This window comes from Durio zibethinus, chromosome 28 (genome assembly GCF_047325235.1).
Source record: "Durio zibethinus cultivar Kanyao isolate XHJ-2024 chromosome 28, ASM4732523v1, whole genome shotgun sequence".
NCBI lineage: Eukaryota > Viridiplantae > Streptophyta > Magnoliopsida > Malvales > Malvaceae > Durio > Durio zibethinus.
In genome coordinates, this window is record NC_143189.1 from 10,310,457 (window position 1) to 10,333,749 (window position 23,293).

The window sequence follows — 23,293 nt, forward strand, 5'->3', positions numbered from 1 at the left end:
TTAATAGGCGCGTCCTACCGCATTATATCTTAATTTTTTAAAACTTGTTGAATCACTATATGTTTATATTGTATTATATTCATGTCCCACGTTCGTACTTCTTAAATCAAAACAATATGGTAGCATCAAATGACTATAAATAGCTTTTTTTTTTCTTTTATTTATATATAAAAGGTCATAAGTTCAGAATAAATGAAGAGGTTATAAATATTATTATTCGAACTCAAATCATATTTAATATTATGTTTTAAAAATAATTATATGAATTAATTGAATTAAAATTTAAATTTTTATAATTGATATCTCTCTGTTTTACAAGCAAATGATGTTCCAATATTGGTAAGAATCTATAACCAGTCAACCAAGTGATTTACTATGTGAACATATTATTCTTGGATTTATTGGTAAAGTCCTTCCAATTGATGTCTAAGAGAGAAAAACAATCTAGTTTATCAGATTAAGAAAAGAGAAAACATACAGTGTTACCTAATTGGGATCTCATGATTTTTTTTCGATGGATTCAAGGAAGAAGTGATGTAGACATTTTTATTGAATAATATAAAGAATGAGAAGAAAATATTTGCAGCAGCATTGTGGAATATTCAGATTCTGCACCAGCATCCCGGAATATACAAGTTTTGCAAAGGCAGCAACAAGGAATATTTTACAATCTACCTTGTAATTTTCATGGATACAAGCTTCCAGCCAAATCGTCTCTAAAAGTTGATGCATGGAAAGGTTTTAAACTATTGGATTGTCGTTTAAAAATCTTGTGGTGATGCGAATATGCCTATGGTTGTATAGGATATATATATATATATATATAAAACTTTCTTTGTAATATTTATATATATATATATATATATATGTATATATTTCTGCTCGCCTCTTCATCAATCATTGAAACTTGACAGGGAGAAGAGATGAAACATGGAAAAACACATCGAGATCAGGTAGCAAAAAGCTTGCCTGATTGGGAACAGAAGTTTATGGCTTACAAGGCATTAAAGAAGAAAGTGAAACTGATAAACCCCCATTCAGGCCGTGGAAATTTTTCAGATGGTGTAAGCAATGAGGGGAATTTACCAACAGAAGACATGGGCTTCACCCTGTTATTAGACAGGGAACTCGATAAGATCAATACATTTTACATCGACAAAGAGGAGGATTATGTCATCAAATTCAGAGTAACACTTGTTCCCTGATCCTCCCTTCAAAAGAATTAATCACAACTTTGTTTTTGTTTGTGCAATAAATTCAATTTGGTTGAAATTAAGAAATCCTTGTTTTTGGGTGTTTCAGGAACTGGAAATCAGGGCTGAAAACTTAACCGGTAATGAAGAAATGTTGGAAGTGCTGAGGGAAATTTTAGCTTTTCAGTCCGAGATGGTGATGCTACACCATTTTAGTATCACTAACTTTCAAGGTATATAGCCTTTTTAATCAAGCTCAATAGTTTTGTAAATCATCAATAATCTCTAGAAATACTAGGCAAAATCACCTGAATTTTATTTTTACCACAATAAAATTTACTAGGGTTGATCAAGATTGTGAAGAAGCACAAGAAGCGGACAGGTGCTTATTCTGTGTACTCATCCTACATGCCATGGGATCTGCAACAGCCATTCTTATCTACTGATTTGCTTTTCAATCTTATCATGGGATGTGAAGCAATACTTGACCGTCTCTCTCCCCCGAATTATCCTTAAGCCCAATCTGATTGAGCCATTGAAGACAATCATATCAAAGGAAGAAAATCCACATAGATATATATATATATATATATATTTGTGGTGGATTTTTTTTTTCATTTGAAATTATGCTTTTTTTTTTTAGCATATCAACTACAATAATTATAATACAATTAATCAATCACAATTTAGAATTATATGGGATCCATCAAAATTTTATATGGAAACTATATTTATAGATGGTGAACCCCTACATCAATCTTTATTTTGATTGAACAATTGTAACATTGTAATTAAGAATTATAGGTGATATGCTTCCTTTTTTTATACAAATTTTAGGAATGTATTAAAAGTTTCCAATGCAAAATTGGTTTAGGTTTTAACGCATATACTAGTCAAAGTACTTGCACTTCGTTGCATGATTTAGAAAGAGTGATTATTTACCAATTCAATAAAGTTTTAGGATTTAGAAAGAGTGATTATTTACTAATTTAATAAAATTTAACATCAAATGACAAACATAAGTAGTCAAATGTTCCATTATTAGTAGTAGATGTTAAACTGTTGTTTACTATTTACAAAAGAGAATATTCTTTACAACCGTTTAGTAGATACAAAAAAAAAAAAAAAGAAGATGTTTTGTACGTAGGAATAAGGGTTAAACTACATTTTGACAAATAGCAACATCAGAAGCTGTTTGACAAAATGAGAACATTAGAACAGTAATTTTGGTATTTAACAAAATGGGAACAATAGCGTTCACTTAGTTATGCAGTTAAGTAATGCGAAAGATGAAACCATTGAATTTGTTTAGTTCAATCTTGTGAAATATGTATCGCTTTCCAAGGTTGAGGTGATTATCGATTGCAAAGTAATGCCAGTCAATTGAAAAAGTTTTGTTTTTCATGGTGTAATGTAATGAACAAACAATTCTATTTGTTGCTGATCCATGATGGTGCCAGTGTTTTGAACAAAAGATTCTGTTTTCTATTTTCATATTTAAAAAGTTAGATCCATTAGATGGGCTAGAAGGAAACATTTGGCAAATGTTGCAGGAACATATTGTGTAAAGAATAAGAATGGTATTGATTAGAAATATAATCAAGATTGTTTGAATCATAGATTAACATCAAAGGAAATAACCACAATAGATAACTCAGGCAAGGGAAAACATAATTTTGATTGCTCATGGTTTAAACATTTGAATCAGGCCTAAGCTATTATCATAAGATTGACATTTTAAACAAAAATTAATCAAAGTGACCAAAGTTAAGAGATTTCTTATAAGTAGTTGTAAGGAAAAAAACAAAAGTCTTATAATTGAAGAATTAAACAGCATCAATTCCGAACACTATAAAACAAATATATTTTCAAAAATAGAACATTTAAAATTTCAAGCAGTTACCATGCATAAAAAAAAATACTATGGTCCAAGCAATAAAACAAATACCTAGAAAAACATTTGGTTAACATATGCAGAAAAATCAATGCATGAAAACAGTAACCACAAAATGAAAAAAAAAAAAAAAAACCATACTCAGAACACAATATATCTTGCATGGCCATAAGAATCAAGCACATCGAACTGAAAATTAAAATGATCGAAAAATTGCAACACAGTATCCACAACATTTTCAAGTTGAAAAAAATATGGAAATTTGTTTAAAGCAAGGCAAGAAAAGATGAAGCAATTAATGATGAGCATTGTTTATTTTGAGTTGTAATACAAGCAGAGAGGTAAGACAATAGTTTGTGATTAAGTAAGGTATTATAAAACAAGGTTTTTTTTTTACCAAAATATAAGATGTTTGGACATTAGTTGGGCTCATTTTGCAAAGAGGGGAATGCCCTTGTATGAGTTTGATTTTGAACTTGAACCTTCGATTTCAACAACTTTGGGATGTTGTTGCTGGTAGTTGTTTACTTGTTTCTCTGTGGAGAAAAACAATGTGAATATAATTGGTTCTTTCTAATACACTTTAGTATTGAAAAATAAGGTGTTATCTTTTCTCATTGATGATCAACAGTTGCCAGTAAAGTAGCAATTTTGTCATAAAGATAAACATTGAATATGACATCATGATTATACTTGTTAGCCTTGAATTGATCCTTATTTTGAAATGATAAAACATTAAGCTAAATGAGCTTGATCAAGATTTTTAAAAAGATTTATTTAGTACATATTCCTAAGTTTTATATTTTGGTACTAAATACATAATATGATTTTCAAAGTTTAAACAAACCTTTCTTGGTTTCATATTTCTCAAACCAAATCTATCTTTAAAGATTATTTATTTGAGCTTAAATGAAAGTTCAATTGTTGGTTTTTAAAGTGAATTTATTCATTTTGGACTTAATACAATTTTAATAATATTGGTTTTGAGAAATAGATTAACTTAATAAAGTTGTTTTACAATAACAAAGTTTTCCAACATTGAACTTGTTTTATTTTTCTATATTAATTCACAAAGTTTTAATATTTGAATTTTATATGGTTGGAAAGCTATTTGAGTATACTTTTTAATGGATCAAACAAAATCAAAATCTAAATTTTGTAAGAAAAGATTTTGAACTTTTACTAGACATTTTGCAATGGATAGTTTTGAAAATTCACTATAATTCGTACACAATAAATTAGTGATGAATTTTATATAGATAGAAAGCCCTTTAAGTCTAATTTCTAAATCTTCAAACAGTTTATGATTTGGATTCGTGTAACTCAAGGTGTGATCAAATTAGTGAGTAGAGTACAAAATAGGAAACAACCACCCAGCCATGGACAGGATTGATTCTTTCAAGGAAATGATTGATTGTATTTTTACCTAGAAAGTAGCATTGTGCTCCTAGTTGAAGAAGGGATTGATCACCGTATGTCAGGAATCAATCACCCTTTTGAACCAATCGATCCTCTACATAAAAATATCAATTAGGTAGTGTTATGTGCAAGGCATAATTGGCTTCCAAAAGTCTACATTTTTGTATTTCTTGTATCCAAGCTATATTGTATTGCTCATTCATCAAATTTTTTTATACTTTAATAGGCAAACACTCAACCTTGAGAGGTATTTTAGTTTACAAAAATTATTTGGGTTATTTTATGAGTAAGAGGTGAGGTATCATCTTGATATTGTAAGGGTAGAGGTTGCTATCTAAGCCTTAAAAAAAATAGAGATTTAGTACAAGATAATTTTGTATCTTGTAAGAGTTTTCTTTCAATTAATGGATTGAATCCTTGGTGTAGACAACCAAGAGAAATGACGTAGGTGCCTTATAGAGAAAGATCAAACCTCTATAAATTTTTGTGTTTGATTTTTCTATCCCTATCTCTTTATTTTAATTATAGTTTATGTTTACTTATAGTTCATTAATTCATTATTATTTGCATCATATTTTGATATTGTTTTTAATTTTTCATTCAATTACTTTGAAATCATTGTTTGAGAAGAATTTGAAGAAATTCAATTTACCTCATCTTGAATCACCATCTCACCTATAAAGCTAATAATTGATATCAGAGCTTTAGTCCCTTTTTATAGGTTTAACCACCTTGAATAAAGTTCTTATGGCTCAATTTAGGTTATAAGATGGTGACAAAGTCCTTAAAGCTCCTATGTTTGATAAATTTAAATTTTGTTAATGGAGAAGGATGATGAAGATGTTCATAATGCCCAAGATTTTAAAGCTTGGAATTCTTTCAAATGATGCAAAGTATATGAGGTAAATGATGGATGATACAAAGGCTAAGTGCATTCTCTATGAAGCTCTTGACTCCCGTAACTTTAACTTAGTCTCAAATTATTTCATTTCAAATGAGATATGGAGGAAGTTGGATGAGCTACATGAAATATAAATTTTTTACCAACATGCAGCATGTCTCATAGCTATTGAGAATTAAAGGTAACCTCTAACTCTTGTCATTCAAACTCTTATACTTTTGATGAGTTAAAGATGCTTACAATGATTTAGTAATTGATTTAAAAATATGCATTTGAAACATAAGAAAATGATTTCAAAATTAAAAGTTGAAAATGAATTTTTAATGAATGCAAAGAATTATTTGAAAAAATAAAATGAAAAGTTGAAAATGAATTTAGAAACATCTCAAAGTAGAAATGAATTTTTAGAAAAAGAAAATTTTGATTTGAAAAAGAAATTTAATGAATTGATGAATGAAAAACAAAATCTCTTCAAGACTTGTTTAAGTACTAAAATGATTAAATGCAATTTTTGTAATTTTTTGGTCATACTACATATATTTGTCCTATAAAGAGAAAAGTTTCATTTAGAATTAAGCAAGTATGGGTTCCAAAAGAAATAAGAGACTTGGTGACTAACTCTTAAGAACTCACAGTAATTTAGGTACCAAAAAACAAATGCGATTATCTATTATAGGTGCGCTAGAGCAAGGAGCTACATTATGATTTTAAAGAATGAAACTCTAGACACACAATGGATATGGGTAACTTTTAAACTTTTATTTGAAGAGAATTTTAATTTGGTTGCCTATTCTTGATGAAATTTAAATACTTGATTGATTATACAAATTTTGGTTGACATTGATTACAAGACATATGTTGCATAATCTTAAGAAAATGTGAACTTGAATTAAATATGCATTTATTTTGCTCTTAAGTATATTTGAGGTGTTTGTTGAAGTTGATTGTGGTCTTAAATTGCTTGAACATAATTTTGTTGATGAATTTTTTATTGATGCTTGGTGTAATTAGTTATGTGCTTAATTATTTTTATATCTATGCACAAACTTAGGGGGAGCACTCAAAACTTAATGATTTTGAAACTTTATGTTTTGCTTTAAAAATCATTTTTGCTAGAATCAACCCTTAAAATATGAAATTTTATTTTTGCAAGTTTCTAATTGTAAAATGAATTTAAATATATTAAATTCAATAATTTAAACTTGCTCAAACAAAGAAAACTTGATAACTTGCAATGGTTTCAATTTTTCATAAGTATTATATGCAAGTTTCAAAGGATTTTAGAGCTTAAAATGTTAAAATTTGTTTTTGAACATTTATGGGCATAAAAACCATTCGGACTTTTTCAAAGTGTAATATAAAATGTTTCTCTTAAATGTGAGTTTAAACATATTTGCCCATTTTAATAGCTTTTTTTCAAGGAAATATGGGATTAAGAGTTAACTTTTTAATTTTCTTCTTTCTAATGCCAAATGATCACTTGAACAGCTTTGTTTTATCATTTGAAACTTGTTGGAATGGTTCAAGATGGTTAAAAATGAGCTTGATTAGTTATGAGATTTATTAAATCTTTTTCAAGCAAAAATGAGCTTCGAAATATCAAAAATAAAAATCCTGAAAATATTAAGTTTTGAATGTTTATTCCATTGTTTTTGTGTAAATATATTTGTTTGAATGATTTTGGCATGATGGAAATGATTTTGTGATTTTTATATATATTGATTTGTGATTGTTAAACATGTCTATACGACCATGATGTTTAAAATTGCTTTATTTGTTTATAATGCTTGGATTTTGTGAATTCTTTAAACTTGATTATGTTATACATAATTGTTTTAACTTTTATTTGTAATTATAAAAATTGATGATCATCTTATGCCTAAATCATATATATTGAGGTTTGATTATTGATCTTTTACTTTCTTATGAAATAGTCTTGAAATATGTTTTAATTCTTTATCCTTATTAATTCATGATTTATTTCTTCTCTTGTGTTGATGAATTGATGAACTTTATGTGCTTAAGTAACATATATTGATTCATTGTTCATCTATATTTTTGGTCAAGATATGTGCTCATATGATCATTAATTCAACTTGACCTTAGTGCTTATGATTTGAAAATATTTAAATTTTTATCTCTTGATTTTTAAAATACTTTTAAATATACTTCATTTTGTACTTAAATGTTTTATTAATTTTGTGAAATATTTTGGAACTTGTGTATAATTGACTTATCTTTTGATTTGGGATTAAGTATTGATGAACTAATTATGTTTAATGATATATGTTGTTAGTTCATCTATTGTTCTTGTCAAGTGTGTGCATATATGATAAATATGATTTTTCTTGACTTAACATGGTTGCAATATAACTTAAGTAAATGATTTTCTTATAATGCTTATTTTTAACTTAAGTCATTGATGATTATGGCCTATAATTTATGTAGACATATTTATGCTTTTGTGCTAAAATTTTTTTGAATATGTTTTTGATGATAAATATGTCTTCCTTGAGTTTTTAATTTTCATATGGCCTAAAATTTATTTTGAAATATTCTTTGGTGATGTTTTGAATATAAATGAAAATTAAATATGTCTATTTTGTATTCATGAATGATCTAAAATGTTTGATTTTTGCATATTACATGAGAAGTTTTGCTTTAGTGCCATTCCTATATTATTTGATGTTTAAATTGATATATGACCTCTAGTTTAAGTATATATCTCAGTTGCAATTGGTAACTTATGTTTAGTGAATAAATTTTCTTTTACCTACAGTGACTTAAAATATGAAATTATTTTCTAATAATTGGTATAATTTTTATCAATTAATTTTCTTGATGGTTCTAATGAAAATCCTTTGTCAAGAAATTTTTTTAAGTCTATGCTAGGAGAACTTGAAATGAGTATGAATGAACTAAAATTTTTGAGATTTTAAGTGGAATAAGCAAAGTAAGTCGTATTCATCAATCAAGCCCAAGTATATTAAAGACTAACTCAAATGATGTGGAATGGAGGATTCAAAGCCTCATTCAATAGCAATGAGCACAATAACATAGCTTGATAAAGATAGAGGTAATTGTATTGAATCTATGCTATGTGCTTATGATTTATAATGTTTAATGCATGATTTGATAAATATTTGCTTTGATATATGCAAAAATGAGATATTATGTTTGAATTTGTAAACACTTTGCAAAAATTAATCACCAAGTCACTTGGTAGATATTGTTATAATATTTTTGAAAGCTTGGATTGATTAACTCTCCTTCATTGATATTCATGTCTAGTTTTTGGTTGCTTTGATTAATAGTTTTCATTGCATGAATATTTGTTTAAAATGAATATTTAAACATGGCTATGACTTGGATATGTTGATTTCTTAATCTTTAAATTGATTTGACTCATAGATTATGAAATATAAATTTAAAATTTATATACAAGTTCATTGATTGAGTCCATTGACATAGCATGTGCCATATTGTGTCTAATGATTTGCATTTTTTTGGTATATGGGTATATGTGATTTGAAATATTTTTGCATATGCTTGTATGATTTTGATTGAAATATATGATTAAATACTTGCATATGTTTGAGTTAAGTACTTTGTTATGCATTCAAATAATTTAGATTATAATTGAATAATTATGCTTTCATTATTTTTTTGCTATAGCATATGTGCTTATTATGTTTGAAAAATCATACTTGAATAATCTTTGTTATGATATGATGATAATTGAACCTTATTACTCACTAGTATTCATGCTTTATTAAATACATATGAGCTTTTGATTCCTGTTTGAATAGGATAACTTATGAAAGATTTATATTATCATTTATGCATGTATTGAATGAATCTTTTATATACTTATAGTACGTGTGCTTTATGAAAGTTGTTGAATAAATGAATAAAATTGCTAACAATTGGTAACAATTGGTATCAAAATTGTTAAAAAAATTTTTAACTTTCATAGACACTTATTTATATGCCTATCTTTGATATAGATTATATCTTTCATGCAAAATTGTGTGTGTTTTAAATTGATTAATCCTTATTTTGAAAAGGAGGAAAAATTTTAGAATACAATTTTGCTTGATTTGTTTTGTGATAACATATCTTTAACAATTGATATCCATAACCATCAATATAAGCTTGTATGCATATGCTTAAATTTATGCTTAATTCTGTTGATGTTTTAAGTTCTAAGCACATCTTATCCTAACATGATTTATGAGTAGATTGCATATCATTCATTATCCTTTGCTCATAAATTTCATGTAGTAAATTTGATGACTTGTGCTAAAATACTAAAATTGGATACACTTATGCTTTTATGCTTGAATACATGTATGTGAACTTCATTTTGCATATTATACTTAATTACATACATTTAAAATACTCTTGATATTATTAGTACAACTATTTGTTCTATGCCTTAAATTGATCTCTTTTTCTTTTGAAATAAGAAAAAAAGATAAAAAATTTAGAGATATTTCTTCTTGTATACTTATAGGAATTGATATAAGAGCTTAAATATTTGGTATAAAGAGCATAAACAAAAAGTAAGAGAAATGTTTCATGAATATATTTATTAATAATGCCTCTTTATTTTTATTTGCTCATCAATATGCTCATGCCTTTTTGCTATGACAAAAATGGAGAGAAATATCATATAGATAAATTTGCTTGTGCTTGACATGCATATATTTTATTATTTTTATTTCATATATTTGATTAACATATGTTTGTTGAGTTGGATTAATATGCATTAATTGATGAGGAGTTTCGCCTTGTATTCTTTAAGTGGGAGTTTTTCAAAATCTTAAATGTCTTAAAGAATGTGTTTTTTTAATCAAGCAAATTTATTCTTAAGTTTTATCATATCAAAAAGAGGAGGATTGTTAGCCTTGAATTTATCCTTATTTTGAAATGAAAAAACATTAAGATAAATAAGCTTGATCAAGATTTTAAAAAGATTTATTTAGTACATGTTTTAAGCTTTATATTTTGGTACTAAATAAATAATATGATTTTCAAAGTTTAAACAAACCTTTCTTGGTTTTATATTTTTCAAACCAAATCCATCTTTAAAGATTATTTATTTAAGCTTAAATGAAAGTCCAATTATTGTTTTTAAAGTGAATTTATTCATTTTGGACTTAATACAATTTTAATAATATTGGTTTTGAGAAATAGATTCACTTAATAAAGTTGTTTTATAATAACAAAGTTTTATTTTTTGTATTAATTCACAAAGTTTTAATATTTGAATTTTATATGTTGGAAAACTCTTTGAGTCTACTTTATAATAGCTGAAACAAAATCAAAATTCAAATTTAGTAAGAAAAAATTTTGAACTTTTACTACACACTTTGTAGTTGTCTAAAAACTACATAAAAGGTAGCATTAAAAATTCACTATAATTCGTATACAATGAATTAGTTGATAAATTTTATATGAATAGAAAGCTCTTTTAGTCTAGTTTCTAAATCTTAAAACAGTTTGTGATTTGGATTTATATAACTCAAGATATGATCACATTAGTAAGTAGAGTACAAAACAAAAGACAACCACCTAACCATGGATAGGATTGATTCCCTCAGGGAAAGGATCAATTGTATTTTTACCCAAAAAATAGTGTTGTGCTCTTGGATAAAGAAGGGATTGATCAACCTATGTAGGGGATCGATCACCCCTTTGAACCAATTGATCCCCTACATAAAGGGATCGATTAGGTAATGTTATGTGCAAGGGGTAATTGGCTTCTAAAAGTGAACCAATCGATCTTCTCATGAAAGGAATCAATCAAGTATGCCTTGAAACAACTTCAACAGTTAGTTTGTCATACTTTCGATGGCCATTTTCTTCTTCCATGCTTCCTCAAGAGCTAGTTCTTCAATTTCTCTATATATTAGCCACTCCAACATACCAATAAGATTAATGAAGAAGAGAGCAAGAACCAATAAGTTATATTGTCATTCTCTCAAAGAATCAATAGTTGTTAGAGCTCAAAAGTCTACATTTTTGTATTTGTTATATCCAAGCTATATTGTGTTGTTCATTCATCAAATTTTTTTATACTTCATTATGCAAACACCCACCCTTAAGAGGTATTTTAGTTTACAAAAATTATTTGGGTTATCTTGTAGGTAAGATGTGAGGTATCCTCTTGATATTGTAAGGGTAGAGGTTGTTATCTAAACCTTAAGAAAAATATAGAGATTTAATACAAGATAAGTTTGTATCTTGTAAGAGTTTTTTTTTAATTAGTGGATTGAAGCCTTGGTGTAGACAACCAAGAGAGAAGACATAGGTGCCTTGTGAAAAAAGATCGAACCTCTATAAATCCTTGTGTTTGATTTCTCTATTCTTATCTCTTTATTTTGATTATAGTTTATATTTGCTTATAGTTCATCAATTCATTGTTATTTGCATTATATTTTGATATTGTTTTTAATTTTCCATTCAATTACTTTGAAATCATTATTTGGGAAGAATTTGGAGAAATCCAATTAACCTCCCTTTTGGATCATCATATTACTTATAAAGCTAACAATACTTAAACATAAGAAAGTAACCCAATTCAATGTTGCGGGCAGTGATAAAGTTTCTCTATCCATTGTGAAAGAAAATGTTATTACACTCAAACCAAATTCAGTCTAAATGGATTTGGCATTAGACCTCTGAGGTAGGTAGTCCTTGAAGTCTCAATATTTGTCATGTAATGGCTAACTAATGTTCTTGGCAGACACTGAAAGTTTGGTTCAACTTTATTATGTGATTGAAAAAAATAACTTCAAGTGTCTTATGTTGTATAAATAAAGTTAGACATGAATGTTTTAAATTAGATGTAAAATTTATTTAATACAAGCATTTACATAAGCAAAATAAAAATTTTGGTTTTTTCCAATTAAGTAAGAAATATTGCAATATAATCAATAGAAACATGTAAAGAAAATACAATGTAAAAAGAAATTAAATCAAGAAAAAAAAAAAAGCTAGTCCAGGAAATGAATTGATAACATAGGTTTAAAAAAATCTTATGTAAAATCCACCTTAAAATAAGGAACAAGTTCCCTTAGTGATCTTGAAGGGTTGAAAGATGAAGATCTTAGAAACAAAATTAAGCTCTAAAAGAATCCTCAGAAGCAGAAAGTCTAAGTTTTTTGCTAACATGTGAAACCTAGTCAATGTTTACTAGATCTAATTTTGAAAAAATGATATAAGCAACTAAATCTTGTAACTCATCCAAATTCATCTCTCTTTCCATCTAACCCTACTCTAAATAACCCAAACCAAAAGCAAAAGTCAACTTTCTATCACTAAATATGTATATTTTTTGCATGTGTCTATTCTATGGTGTTGTAGAAAAATAAAGCTAATCAATTCATAAGTTTTAGTTTGTAACTTTATCTTGTGATAAAGGAAGGTTGGAGAGAAAGGAAAATTTATGTTGTTTGTTGCATAAATATTCCCAAAATAAAAATAGGTTAAACAAAAAACCAAAGAAACAATAAGACAATAAAAGAAGACTTGGCAATAATATGATCTGAATAGCACATATAAATGAGAATTTATACATGCATTCACATTTTTTTGAAGAGTTTGAAAATTTCAGAAAAACTTACTACTGAATCCCTAAAGAAAGATGCTGAAATGATCATTTTGAAGAATTTTGGGATGTTATCTGGTTTGGGGAAAGTTGCGTCATTTGGCTTATGTTGATTGGCCATTCTATAGTTGAATATCTTCAAAGAGTGTTTGTGGTTTTTTTTTAATTTGTTTTTGTTTTTGAGAGATTATGAGAGGTTAAGAAAGGTGTTTCAGCTTTTTAAGGGGGTTAGAATTTTCTAGATTTTTATTAATTGGTTGAAAAGAAATAAGCTAATGGAGTTTCAGGTTTGGGTTAAGATTAGTGGATTCTTTTTTATTTGATTGTTTTTTGGGTTTTAATATACATGGGTTTGGTTTTACGGGAGATGGGCTAAAGGTGGTAAGGAATGGGCTGCCTAACTATAAAGTTTTGGTCACTCTTTTATCTAATTGTTTTTTTTTTTTTAGCTTTATAATCTTTTTTAAAAGGTGTTTTTTTTTTTTTTGCTAGTTGTAAGTGTTAAATTTAGATTCTTTTATAGTCGAATGAAAACAGTTAAAAAAAGGTGAATACAAATTCTAAAAATTTATTAAATATATGAATCATTCTTATTCAGTTATTTGAATCTATTATAGTTAAAAAAATATATATTTAAATTAATTAACATAAACTATTCGTGAACAGTGCATACATCTTTTTGAAAAATGAAGAATCGAAACATCTTTGTCTAGTGTTAAATTATTAGAAACTAGTAAGTAAATTAGAAACAAAATATGGTATCATTGATGTTTGTGGTTCATTATCTAGCAAAGGATGACATTGATGTTTTTTTCTTTTTTTAAATTACATATGACCAAAGGCCTACAAATATTGAATCTATTATGGAATGATATGATTCATTGCCCCTTATGATGATTTGCAACAATGACTCTAATATAAAGCAATAATATATATTTTGCCATATATATGCAAAAAAAATAATTCTATTTGATATAATATGGATGGAATTCCAAACTGATTCGCAAAAGTTAGTTTGTTAGCTATCATTATTAAATGTCTACAAAATAAGTGAAACTTCTCTTAACAAAAAAAAAGTGTATCAACTTTGTACATGTACAGGTTCACCCTTATGTAGGTTGGTTGTGCATGAGAACATTATCTTCGAATTCAAAAAAGCTATATCAACATGTACAAAAAAAATTGTTACCTAATAATTTTTATTCATCCTTTTGTTTTTGTTCCTATAAAAAAATGTCTTAATAAATCAGTATTCTATATAAATGAAGGTAATTGAAAATCAAAAGAAATGTTAAAAAATGAAATATGTAGTCTAATATTCTTTGAAAGGGAAAAACCAAAAAAGCACAAGTAACATAATTGGACACATGTCTTCAAAAGATGAAACTCAAGAAAATAGTCAACTTTGCAACTTGGCATAGACCTAATAAATAAAATGAGGACACAAAAAGAATGATTCAATATGGTTACTATTTCCTAAAAAGTACAACAAAAATATAACAACTTGTGAAGTCACACTTGTGTTAAATGTCAAGCTTGTCCTTACATTTTTTGATCCTGCATAAACCAATTAGAAGTGATAGTACCATTTTTCTTTTTTGTTTTGGATTGAGAAGCTTATGCTGACAGAAGTTTGTTGAGACATACCTTGGTTTCTTTACAAGGGATTTTTCAAGAAGGTTATAGTTGAGTATATTTTTCTTTGCAAGGGACTTTTTAGGGGATAATTCTCATGGGATTAGAGTTCCTAATGGTGAGTTTAAACGTTGTGTTTGGATTGTAATGCTTGATTGGTCTAGATGGTGAACGGGTACAGGTGATATGGATACCGGTTCGACTGTTTCCTATTGTTGGAATGATAGGTATGATGCTATGACTTCTTGTTCTGTTCCAGTTATGGCAGCACTTATAGTTTTCCCTCTCTTTGTGTTGCTAGAGTCAAATACTTTGTAGTCAAGGATGTTCTGTGTCAACCCAATTTCAAGAGACTCTTCTCTGTCAAGTAGTTCAATGATAGGGGTGGTAAAAGAAAACCTGTCAATTTTTTCCTTGGAAGCCATTTTTTGGATTATTAAATCAGTAAGTTTTTTAGCTAGTTTTTCAAATGCCAATAGATCTATTTGTCTAGTGCAATCTTTTATAATCATATATAAACTTGATTTTGTTGGGAAAGACTTAAAATAAGCAAAATTAATAATATATTTAGTATCCAATAAATATAATTGTAAATGGTTTACGTAAGAACTGGTTTTTTTTTCCATGTTCGTTACACCATTATTGCAATATAGAACCATTTATTAGATAGATCAACATCTGTAATTGTTGCTGTACATAAGAATCTTACGTTCTATGAATGAAGTAAAAAAATATAACTGTAAGATGTTAGAAGCAACAAAGCTTAAATAGTATAGAAATAGTACAAAAAGAACATCTATAATTGTTGAATAGCATCTGCACTACACTGTTTAAAATTATCTGATCGCTTTGAATCAATATCACCATTATTGCAAATTTCCAAATGAATGTTCACGACATCCATATCAAAACATACTCTTATAATTCCTGAATTTGAATCTTTCACCGCGTCAACACTATCGCTAATGCCACGAGTAGTATCATCCACGCCTAAAGCTGCATGATTAAAATTAACTTCGATATCAGGACTATATTTAGGAGTTTATTGTTTTACCTTTTGAAAACTAGCCATCACGTCAGTGGGTATATTTTCATCTAAATCACCCATCGCCTTTTCTTTGAGTTTATAATTCACCTTATCAGTCTGTGAAGACTAGCCAAACTCATGAGGATAATGGTTGAACTTGCACCCAGAATTGCACTTATTATGAAAAGAATTCGAATAATGCTTCTTAATTGAGATTTTGTTGGAGAAGACTTCATTATCAATCGATATGCTGACTTCATCAGGAAAAGAGCACACTCCTTGACTAAGATGAGAACTCTGCTAATGTCCAATTGTCTCTTCTTATTTGTGCCATCATTCAAAGATATGACCTCTCCCCACAAATTCCCTATCACAGCAAAAAAATTGAAATGCCAAGCATGTAATGGAATACCTGTCAAATTCAACCAAACAAGCTTTGACTGGCATATATCATTTGATTTCCATTCGTTAATAGAAACAAACCAGTTAAGGAACCATTCATGATCCTCTTCGAGTATTGATAACAAATCCTCTCTACTTTCAAATGTTACAAGAATCATGTTCCCACCCATAATTGTAACTGAAAATTGGGATAGAGTACCATCTGAAAGAACGTGGCTATCAATGGCATTGACCGAATCAGGAAATGTGATAATGCCTGTGGCATTTATATTCAATCTTTCAACATCTGATCACAACTTTATATGTTTTAAACGATGATAAAGATTATAAATTATTAGACATTAAAAGACTTGGATTAGTCTAATCTTTTTCAACATTTTTAAAATTAAAAAATAAGATTATTTAGTAGACAACAAATTAAAGAATTATGCTAGTGTCAATAATATAGGTTTTCCACGAAGGATTACATGTTACCAACCGCTATTTAACTATGTATATTGTAATATTACATTATATATAATTAATTTATGACCCATGCAATGCATGAATTATTTTACGTATTTAAATGTGTTTACATCTTAAAATTTGTATTTTTCCTATAGTTATATCTATCTTTAAAATTTTATGACATATATAAAATATAAATATATATCCAATTAACATGTTATGAGAGAATTAAACTGTACTATTATTATTTTGATCAAAATACTGAAACAAATATGAAAAAATAGGAAATATAGATAAGGATCAAAAAAGTAAAAAAGAAAATTTGAATATAAATATAATATTGGGTTTTTAGAAGAACATAAAAATATAATATTCAATGATCAATTAAATAATAATAAAAGAGGTATTGATATACCTTAGCAAAATTATAATTTTGATTAAAATACTAAAATAATATCAATTAAGAAATGTGTAACAAACAAAAAGGAATTAAATAAAAATAATGTCAAAAGAAGAAATCATATAAGTAAAATAAACGACAAAATCACAAAAGCAATATAAATCTTAAAGGAAAATTAAATAATGGGACAAAATGGCATAACACATATTATTAATAGGCTTAAAGAAATATTTGTCTTTTGAATTTAAAAAGAAATTAATAATAAGATATTTGAAAATTGAAAAAAGATAGAAGAAATATGTGTGATTTTTAATTTAGAGAGAATATTTTTAGTTTTTAATTAATTCTTTTTGCATATTTTTAGTAAAAAATCAATAATTTAATTTTTTTATATTTAGCATTATTTTAATAAAAAATTAATTATTTGGTTAATGAATGTTTTGTCATATATTATTATCTTTTTATCTATGTACATATATTATTATCTTATTATCCATGTGATTTTGATCTAACCCTACACCAAAGTTTCAATTCACCATTTATATAAAAATATCTTTTCAATCATTTTATTCTTAATTATTTTCTTAAGGAATTTTATAGAGAGTTATCATTGTTCTATATACATTATAGGACATATGAAACATTGAAAAAATGTTATTGTAATGCAAATAAAAAACAACTATAAGTATTATATGTTGTTATGGACCTAAGGCCTTATTTAACTTATTAAAGAAATTTTTTATCACTTTACTTAAATTTATATACTAAAAAATAATTTAAGGTGAAAATTGGTTATTTATTTAATGTACATGACAAAATTATAACAACACACATCTTTCGTGCATGCATTTAGTTTTACAAAAGATTGATTAATTTAAGACAAAAAAATATTAAAAAAATATTGCAAATTTAATAATAGGAATGCAATATTTAAGTATATCCATGCTTTACGTAACATATAATAATAAATAAATAAATGAAGTCCAAAATTTGAAAATTATTTTACAATGCACTTATATAATTTAAATGCAAGATAAAGAATACGTGCATGTTCTATATAAAAAAAATTGCTTAGATTAATTTTAAATGAGATTTTTAATTTTTAATTTTTTATTGGAAGGATTCCAATAATCTTATCTCATTTAAATGAGGATAAAGATTATATAAAAAATTTTGAATAAATCTAATTTTTTAAAATTTAAATAATAAGATTATTTGATAGGCAAACAAAGAACTATCTTACATGTAAATAACATGAATTATCCACATAGAATTATATATAAATAAACCTTATCTTGTCATACCAAAAAAACTAAATAATCATGTATTAAGTAAGATAATATTATATATGACATGATATAAAGAATATGAGATTGGATTGTTCAATGCCCAGACTTGCAGTGTAGGCCCATAAATGGAAGGTAGCAATAATCTTAAGCCCAAATGGCAGCCCCTGGCCCTGAGAAAGAAGATGGGATGTGTCTTCTATTTCTCTCTTTGTTTCATTGTATCATAGCAATGAATGTAAATTATTTATTACTATTTATAAATTATTTAAATTTGATTAAAAAAATTTAATTTTGATTTGATTATTATCGAGTCAAGTTTAAATTTAAGTAATTTGATTTATATATCGAATCAAATTTGAATATTTTTATACTCGATTCAAGTTACTCATGAGCTTAATTAATCTTTTATATTTTAATATATTTTAATTATTTTAATTAATAAAATACTCAAATTTAAGCTCAAACATAAATAATCAAGATTTTATTAAATATAAAAATCGATTTTATATATTAATCAAGCTTAATTAAATAAGCTCGAAAAATTTAATTTTTTTCTCGAATCAAACTTTAACTAAAAAAATAAAATTTGATAGAATTCAAATTAATCTTTAAATTTAAAATTGAACTTAAATTTAAATTTAATATTATATCTGATTCAATTTCGATCGATTATATTTACAATGCGGTTCTCTTTTCTCAGGTCAGTTTTTGTTCCACTTTTTCTTGAAATTTTTTTTCTCGTACTTCAATGGGTTTTGGTTGCTTAGGAAATAGAAAATTCAGGGAAAAAAATTTTGATGTATTATAGACGAAATTTAGCAACTATTTTAGCATAAATATAACTTACTGATATACTAATATTCATGAATTTCTTGTTTTTTTTTTTTGTTTTCTTTTATTTCTGTTTTATGTTAGAATGAGTCGATTACAAAGGCCTAATTCGCTGAAAAGGAAACGACCGGGCTCAACTTCCGATTCTCTAACACAACATGAACGAGCTGCTCATGATATAATCCAAGGTAAACGAGACATAGGAATCTTCCAACGAGACATGAAACGAGAAATTAACCTTCCTGACAACCTAGATACCAAATGTCTTAAGTCATTGTATCCAAGAATCTCATAAAAGAAGTGAAAAACATCAAAAGCCGTGGTAGGAAGCATTTTGTCTCTGCTGATTTTGAGCCATCAACTGAAATAACCGGTGGGGCATGGTTTGTTGAAGGTAGTCTTGATACCGAGTCTGTAAATGTTTTGAAAGAGCAGTGTTGGAGGAAGATTTATGGTCTGAAGGTTGCTGCATTGGAAGGGGTGAGGGTTGCCATTAAGAGGAGCAAAGTTTCGCAGATTGAGTTATCGAAACAGCAGATTGAAGAGATTGTCAAAGCTTTGGTTTTGGATAATGAGGTTATGGAAGTGAAAAGTAGTGGAACAGGGGAGTTTGCTTCGATTCCGGTTAGGAAAGTTTGTTATGAATGCATTGGTAACAGAGGGTATGGAGGAGAACCGAAGGTGGGGGCCTTGGCTTCCGTTCCTTGTGGAGTTTGTCCACAGATAAGTCATTGTACCCCTGATGGCATAATCTCTCTCGAGACCTTTGTTTATTTCAAGAAATGGTTGGATTTTTAGTATTGCATTTGCAATTTTTCTGATATAATTTTGCTGAATTGAATGAGCCAAAAATTTTGTCATTCATGAATGCTTTTATAGTCAAAGTTGAATATGTATATATATATATATATATTTCTCATTGGATTTATTTGTTATTGGTTGTCTGTTCTCTTGGATGTGATACAGTAGGCTTAATTTTCTTTCTTTCTTTGTTTGGATAATAAAATGCTTGACTATTTCGTCATTTGTGAACTTATACTTGATGAGGAATGTGGCCTTGATAGATGGCATCTCATCAACTAATGGAACATAACGTTCAATAGAAAGAGTAAGGTGCCTTATGACATGAGCCACTTATTACCATCTCTTTATGTTTTGAAACCCTTAAATAAGCAACATCAGGGAATGCATAATTAATAGTTTTCTGATAGGTAGGAATATGCTTACTACTGTACTATTCAGGTGTTGCCTAGCCTGGTTCCGTTGTAGGTCACAGTTCTGATGGTAGCCTTCTGATGGTTCTGTTGATAGTCTTCTAATGGGTGTATGATTCTATTCCCTTAGCTTATGGAGGTAGTCAATTATGATCTCTGCCATAATTTTTTTTTTTTTAATTTTTGGTTGGTTGCAGGTTCATAAGGGATTTTATGTATGACAATGTTGCAAACAACCGTTAAGCACTTTTTGGCTATTCAGACTCATGTGAGATATGAAATAATATAGTCAGTCAACACTTTTTCAAAGAAATCTATATAGGGAAGTAGAAATGGAGGGGATCTTAATCTGATCAGCTGTTATTTGCTTCATAAACAGAATAACTTAAGATGGTAAGCATGAATCAAGAATTCTTAGTCTGAATTTAATATGCCTTGTTGTATATGAATTCTGATGTTTTCATCGGCTATAGAACTTCTCTTTCAAGTAGAAGTGGCGTAATATAACTTTTAATAGCCTTGTTTCCTTAGAGATACCTTCTGGAGTCATTAATCCAATAGAATAGAATAACATATAAGATCTTATGCTTAAAGCTTATTGCTCAAAGTATAGCCTGTTTCATGCTAAAACAGTATCTTTCCTCGTCTATTTTTCTTGTTGTCAGGTTTCTGATTATTCATGTGGGTTGTCATGGAATTAGAGCTTCCCTTGATAAAGCCTTATTTAAACTAGTTGTCAGCTACAGTAATACTTTTTGCAATGCACAGGGCAGTTTCAAATGGTTTCTTCTCTAATGGCCAGTTAATACCGTTCACTTATGCTGTCGCCTGACTGTCACAGCCTCTACTGATAATCTTCCTCTTTGTTCTGTGTTCTCTTCATCTTAATTTTGCTTCTTCTCTCTATCACTCCTCTTTCTTAAAGCATGATGTGGAAGCTTGATTGTTTGAATGGTTATGAAGTGATATGAAATTTAAGTCCCAAATTTAGCTTGTTTTCTTATTAGATCATCTTTTTTCCTGTCCTCTCAATATCATTGCAAGTTCTGACTGCATGTGGAAATAAATTGTTTGACATGTAGAATTTGTAGGTTAGGTAGAGGTATGCACCTTATTTGCACTGGCAACAGCCTTAGATCTCAATGTATTTATTACTGTAGTCAAGTTCTTAATGAGTTGCATAAATTTTGTTTTAATGTTTCCTGCATGGTAAATAAATAACTTCTTGTATTTACATGGTTGAAACTTCTTGACTCTTTGACTGAAAATGTACTACAAAGAAATGACAGTGCCTGAATCTGCTATTAGACTGCTTCCTCATTGACCCTATCATATTATTTTTCCAACTGCTGATTGCTTGAATAAAAGGAGACTACAAATATTTTAGGCCAAGAAATCTTGTAAATACCGAAAATTAGAATAGATTGTTCATATTCACAATGCGCATAAAAACAGGTGAAAGGGAGTTTCTTGTATCATGCTTATGTGTTGTTTGGGGAAGAGGCAATTGAGCTGATACAAAAATGGTCTCTTAGTCCATAAGAAGTATGCTTTAAAAAGTCTGTCCTTCAAATAGCCTTTCTAAACCAATCGCATACCTGCCAAAATGCCAGAAAGTCAGCTTAAGCTGGATTAATTTCACTGTCAAAATCTTCAGTAGATCTTTTAGTAATATACCCCACAATTAAAAGGACTAAGGCGACAACCAATAATAGATACTGGCTGCATTTGTGCCTTGGCACTTTATGTTTGATCTCCTATCCAGGTGGATTGTGCTTGTGGCTTACATATCCAAACTGAGGACGCATTAGAAGTATAAATCCCGCCAGAAATCCGGACATAAACCCTCCTATATGAGCTGAATTGTCCACATTGAGGTAGAAATCCAACCGCTAGATTTAGGGTAATAATCAACAACATGGTCGACAGAGCTTCACACTGAATAGAAAAGTTAGAACCCTCTATTCTCAAATTAAACTGTTGCTATTCTATAATCTTATCATTGTCTTAGAGATTTCTGTTTTTCTCATGCAATTTAAAATCTTGTAAAGCATACAGTGTTTACCTTGTTTGTATAGTTTGTCCAGTTTGTAATGAGCTCTGAAAGCATGGCTCCCAACAGTCGGAAAAGTGCGCCTGATGCACCAACAGGTATGGTTTGTCTACGACCAGGAGTTAGAGCAGACCTCAAACTCCCTCCAAAGCCAGAAAGCATATATAAGAGTCCAATTCTCACTGCAATGTTCAAGTAACTGGAGAATTAGTTACCTTGTTGATGAAAGCTCAGTAGTTGTATTTAATGATTAAGTTCTTACAGAATCCAAATTCTTGCTCTAGTTGGATTCCTATGAATAAAAGGCTCACCATATTAGCAACTAAATGGATGACTCCAGCATGACGCCACATGCAGGATATCAGGCGCCAAGCTTGCTTGGCCTCTACTACCAGTTTCCAATCAAGGGCTTCTAGTTGTTTCAGGCAGCGAAAACGAAAATTACAGAAGTTTACTTAACATAATACTACTCTGCCTCAGTGCGGAAAATATAGATTATCCCAGCTGAATCTGTTTCAGCATTCCATCCTGAGTTTCCTTGGTATTAACTAAAAACATGCATGTCTTTTGAATTTTGCATCCTTCTGTGAAATTTCTTATGGTAGTTGCTAAAGTGATCTTATTCCACATTTGTTAAATATTAGTTTCTTGTGGTCTTATATTCACATTGGATCGACTATTTATTGCTGATTCATTTTAGATTGAATAATCAACAATGAACCCAAGTTCTGTTCCGTTACTCTTGCGTGTTACGCCATCCAATCATGTGATAATGACATGTTAAAGTGTTGTTAATTATCCCATTGTCGAGATATTTGTATTCAAGTTGAGCTCTCTACCTATTATCAATCAGTTTTAAGTTCCAATCACATGATAAGGGTATGTTAAAGTATTACTAATTGTTCCACATCTGTTAGATATTTATTTTGAAGTTGGGCTTTGGGTCTATTATCAATGTTTTTAAGTTAAATAC

General features: G+C 28.4%; 1 protein-coding gene and 2 pseudogenes across 2 annotated transcripts; 2 read left to right on the forward strand and 1 right to left on the reverse strand.

The window, feature by feature from the left end:
- The first annotated feature begins 601 nt into the window (after positions 1 to 601).
- Positions 602 to 1,985, forward strand: LOC111281378 (SPX domain-containing protein 2-like). The gene is made up of 4 exons (XM_022869121.2): positions 602 to 738; positions 915 to 1,187; positions 1,303 to 1,426; positions 1,537 to 1,985. Exons 1-4 carry the CDS (start codon positions 727 to 729, stop codon positions 1,707 to 1,709), a joined length of 582 nt encoding a protein of 193 aa, XP_022724856.2. The 5' UTR covers positions 602 to 726; the 3' UTR covers positions 1,710 to 1,985.
- Positions 1,986 to 19,001: 17,016 nt separating this feature from the next.
- Positions 19,002 to 21,217, forward strand: LOC149510719 (uncharacterized; annotated as a pseudogene). The gene is made up of 2 exons (XR_016334922.1): positions 19,002 to 20,660; positions 20,933 to 21,217. The product of XR_016334922.1 is annotated as an uncharacterized LOC149510719 (transcript).
- Positions 21,218 to 21,835: 618 nt separating this feature from the next.
- On the reverse strand, positions 21,836 to 22,482 carry LOC111280621 (RHOMBOID-like protein 5 pseudogene; annotated as a pseudogene).
- Between the last annotated feature and the right edge of the window lie 811 nt (positions 22,483 to 23,293).

Bases quoted from the DNA above. Each gene is read 5' to 3' on its own strand.
- LOC111281378 (XM_022869121.2), top strand. The intron at 1,188-1,302 runs GTAACACTTGTT...TGGGTGTTTCAG, and splicing joins ATTATGTCATCAAATTCAGA to GAACTGGAAATCAGGGCTGA. The intron at 1,427-1,536 runs GTATATAGCCTT...AAAATTTACTAG, and splicing joins TAGTATCACTAACTTTCAAG to GGTTGATCAAGATTGTGAAG.